The sequence below is a fragment of the Otolemur garnettii genome, unplaced genomic scaffold (assembly GCF_000181295.1).
Source record: "Otolemur garnettii isolate 467f Iridium unplaced genomic scaffold, OtoGar3 scaffold00312, whole genome shotgun sequence".
In the NCBI taxonomy this organism is placed as follows: domain Eukaryota; kingdom Metazoa; phylum Chordata; class Mammalia; order Primates; family Galagidae; genus Otolemur; species Otolemur garnettii.
The window spans coordinates 253,856-258,192 of record NW_003852707.1 but is presented as its reverse complement, the minus strand read 5'-3'; the positions used below and the strand labels follow the sequence as shown (position 1 = coordinate 258,192).

Below are 4,337 nucleotides of genomic sequence, written 5' to 3'. Positions count from 1 at the left end.
GACTTTATAGTGTCTTCCATGTGCTCATGCAGTTGCCTAAAACAAACCCCACAGCATGGATTTTTGGCCCCCTCTGACTTGGCCTCTACCATCCTGAGCAAACATTACTCCAGCAAAGTCAGTTTTTGTTCAGGGTTAGTTTATTCAGCTAATATTGACTGAATTTTCACCTTGTGTTATACGCTTTACTGAACTTAAGGGATCTAAGTAGTAAGAGAGGTGCTTCCACCCTCTCAGACTCTGCAACTCATGCAGAAATGTACGGAGGCAGTGGCCATCCCCTGTGTCCAGTGGAGGACGTTGGGAGGACGCTCAGGGGGACACTTTTCCTGGTCAGGGAAAACTTCCCAAAGAAAGTGATGGTTAATGTGAGATCTGAGAGGGTAAGAGGAGGTAGCCAGGCCATGGTCTGGGGTTAGAGTGTGGTGCTGCTGGTGCCTGTCAGGGGAGGGGGCTTTGTAGCTAGCCAGAGTCTGGCATTGTGGTAGGTACTGAATAACGTTTGCCACGTGAACAATGTGAAGGTCCAGAGGAGAAAAGATGATGGAGAATAGAAGGAAAAGTTCTAAGGAGGATAGAAGGAAGAGTTATAAGGAGAATAGAAGGAAGAGTCTCAGATGGCTCCAGGTTGTCAGAAAAGGCAGAAGCCGAGGAGGAGAGATGGCGCTGAAGCTGAAGATTTCTTTTTTGTTGTTTGTTTTTTCAGTCCTAGTCTTGTTCTGTCACCCACGCTAGAGTGCCATGGTGTCAGCCTAGCTCACAGCAACCTCAAATTCCTGGGCTCATGCAATCCTTCTGCTTCTGCCTCTGAGTATGTATATAGTTTGGAACTACAGGCGCCCCCACTACGCCTGGGTAATTTTTTCTATTTTCAGTAGAGACAGGGTCTTGCTCTTGCTCAGCCTGGTCTCGAACTCCTGAGCTCAAGGGATCCTTCTGCCTTGGCCTCCCCGAGTGCTAAGATTACAGGAGTGAGCCCCCACGCCCAGCCTGAAGATGAGGATTTCATCAGAAGATTGGGGGTGTTGGAAGGCGTGATAAGAAGCTGGTACTATGTCCTGAGAGCCAGAGGGAGCTTATAAAGAATTTCTTCACAGGGAGTGGTTTGATCAGATTTGCATTTTGGAAAGGTACCTCTGGCCACAATGTGGATGAAGAATCAGACCTCACAGTCAGTTAGTTCTTGGACTGTAAAAATGGAAATGGTGTGGAGAGAAGCATGGTGAGGAGGTGGAATCATTAGGACGAGGTGATTGATGCAACGTGAGGAATGAATGGAGATTCAAGGATGACACTTAGGTTTCTGCTTTGGGCAGCTGGTGAGGCTGCAGAAAACGATACAACAATGCCGGTTACCATATGTGCTGTGATCATGGCACTTTTGTTCTTGTGCGGACCCTGTCTGCTCTCAAGACCCAGCGTCTCTGAAGCCTTCCTTCACCGCCTGGGTTTTAGGATGACCACTCCTGCCTTAAAATCCCTTTGTACCTTGCAATATTATATGCTCATTAGCACTTGATGTGTATACCCTCTTTTGCTCACCTGTCTCAGTGTATTTTCCAGCTCCCTTATTGTATAGTTGTGTTAGTCTGTTTTCCGTTGCCATAACAGAATAACAAAGACTGGGTCATTTATAAAGAAAAGAAGCTGCTTTAGCTCACAGTTCTGGAGGCTGCATCTGTTGAGGGCCTTCTTGCTGTCGTAACAGCCCAGAGCGTCCCGTGGTAAGAGGGCGAGAGAGGGGAGCCAGAGAGGTAACAAACCCACTCCCGTGACAGCAGCATGATCCATCCCTCATTACCCACTGATCCATTCATGAGGGTGGAGGATTAAGTTTCCAACACATGTACTTTGGGAAGGTGCAGTCCAGCCGTAGGAATGGCAGAGTCCTCAGAGCATCTTGCTGAGGTCTTAACGCCTCTTCCTGTGTCCTCCTCCAGGAGGATATCTGATGCAGTTTCATCAGTTTCATGCTGTCTATGGTTGCTGGTGGGTAACAGTGGTGATCTTGTTGAGAGCCTGGGAAGCTCATGGGAGTTTGGAGCATAGCTTCTCTTACTGTCCTAGAAATATTTTGTTGTTATCTTTAGGAAGGAAAAAAAATGGAAGTTTCAAATCCTATAGGATCTCTCTCCTTCCCTCAAATATTTACTGAGATCATATTTCATGCTGGATACTCCGCTAGAGGCTGAAAATATAAAAGAATAAGACAGGTGTTTTGCTGCTGTCAAACAGTTCAGTAAGTTGTACCCATGTCTTGGGCCTCATTTCACTTCAGACTCATGGCAAAGGAGGGAAGAAAGTCATCCAGACGGATGAGTGGAGGACTGGCCCTGTGGAGGAACGCCTTGAGTATGCCCTTGTGAAGGTGAGTTCTGGGAGCTGAGTGGGAGGGCTGGCGGCTGTCAGGGCTGTCTGACGCTGAGCTGGAGGTGCAGTGCCGGCAGCTGCTAGAGAGGGAGATGCCCTAGACCTTGGGTTCTCAATCCGGGGTGGTCCTCCCTGCCCCCTGCCTGTAACACTGGTGATACATTGGACAGTGTCCAGAGATGTTTTTGGTTCTCACAACTGTGCATGGAAAGTGTTATTGGCATCCAGTGGGCAGGGATGGTGCTCAGCCCCCTACAGTGCAGAGGACAGTCCCACACAACAGAGGGTTTCCCAGTCCAGGTGTCAGTAGTGCCAACCCTGAGACCCTTGTCCTAGACCAAGTTGTCATCAGCCAGCAAGTCAGTCCTGGCTCTTCTACCGCTAGTTGGAATTGAGGCAAGAAAAGTAATCTCTTGGCTTCATTTTCCTTATTTGTGAGTCTGGAGAATCTTGGAGTTCTTTCTTGGGCTCTAGAATTTAGCTTTTAACTCCTGGACCTTTTGACATTCACAGATTTCAGTTTATGGATCTATCAGCCACAGCCAGGGATCAGGGAACTGGGGACTCTGGAGGTGTGGGTCCTGCCAGTGAAGACCAGGGAATCAGCAGGGGGTTCATGGATTTGAACTTCACCGAGGGGCTTGCCCAGGGTTATCCTCCCCAGTCCCACAGCATTACAGTGAGAAAGCACACTGATTTCGCTACACATATTTATTAGTGTGCCATCTGTCAGAACTCTGGAGTACAAAATGTAGTTTATTACGTATCTGGATTTACCAGCCCTCATTCTCTCACTGATTGCTCACTTTTACAGAGGTACTAACTTAAAAATATTTTTAAGTCGACACGTAAAATGTTATGTATTTACCATTTACAACATACTGTTTTGTTGAAGTATATGTCGTATTGACTTTGCATCAATAAAGCCAGCTAGGCGCTTCACATGGGTTTTCTCATTTAATTTTCAAAATAAACAAGTGATAAGGACTGTTATAATATTCTAATTGAGAAAAGTGAGGCGTAATAAATTGCCAAAATTAGTATTAGGAGCCCGATTTGAGCCTGTGCTGCCTGATTCTGGAAACCACGCTCTTAAGCATTTCTGTTTTATTCTCGGTTGTCTGTTTGGACTCAAACCAATTTATTGATGTAATCTTTTTTTTCTTTCTTTCTTTCTTTTTTTTTTTTTTTTTGCAGGGCATTGAAAAACATATTATTGAAGACACTGAGGAAGCCAGGTTAAACCAGGAAAAATACCCCCGACCTCTGAATATAATCGAAGGACCTCTGATGAATGGCATGAAAGTTGTTGGTGATCTCTTTGGAGCTGGAAAAATGTTTCTGCCTCAGGTTGGCAAAAGATGGAGACACATTTTCATAATTGGATCTTTTGTATATCTTTTAATAAATGGTGATTTGGGGCATATTTCTTAGGTTTTAATTTGAGTAAGAGATCAAAGGCATTATCTGGTTATTCTTTCTCTAAATGTATTTAGGAATCAAGTCTGGAAGAATTTATCTTGAGAGTGGTATAGAGGCTGGGTTCCCATACACCCGTTACAGTGCTGGCCACATACACCAAGGCTGGCGGGTTCGAGCCCAGCCCAGGCCAGCTAAACAATAATGACAACTGCAACAAAAAAAATAGCTGAGCTTTGTGGCAGGTATCTGTAGTCCCAGCTACTTGAGAGGATGAGGCAAGAGAATTGCTTAAGCCTGAGAATTAGAGGTTGCTGTGAGCTGTGACAGCACGGCACTCTACTGAGGGTGACATAGTGAGACTCAGTCTAAAAAAAAAAAAAGAGAGAGTGATGTGGAGGTTAGAGTTGATCTGAAAATTTTTTTTTTTTATAGAGACAGAGTCTCACTCTATCGCCCTTGGTAGAGTGCCATGACATCACACAGCTCACAGCAACCTCCAACTCCTGGGCTTAAGCGATTCTCTTGCCTCAGCTTCCCAAGCAGCT

General features: G+C 45.6%; 1 protein-coding gene across 2 annotated transcripts in view; it reads left to right on the top strand.

The window, feature by feature from the left end:
• The window catches only part of MTR (5-methyltetrahydrofolate-homocysteine methyltransferase), a 114,188-nt gene that overhangs the window by 65,490 nt on the left and 44,361 nt on the right, over positions 1-4,337 (top strand). For both annotated transcript variants that reach the window (XM_023509023.1, XM_012813832.2), the window contains exons 19-20: positions 2,279-2,368; positions 3,568-3,720. In XM_023509023.1, the coding sequence (XP_023364791.1) occupies positions 2,279-2,368; positions 3,568-3,720 (243 nt within the window). The remainder of the gene's footprint in view (positions 1-2,278; positions 2,369-3,567; positions 3,721-4,337) is intronic.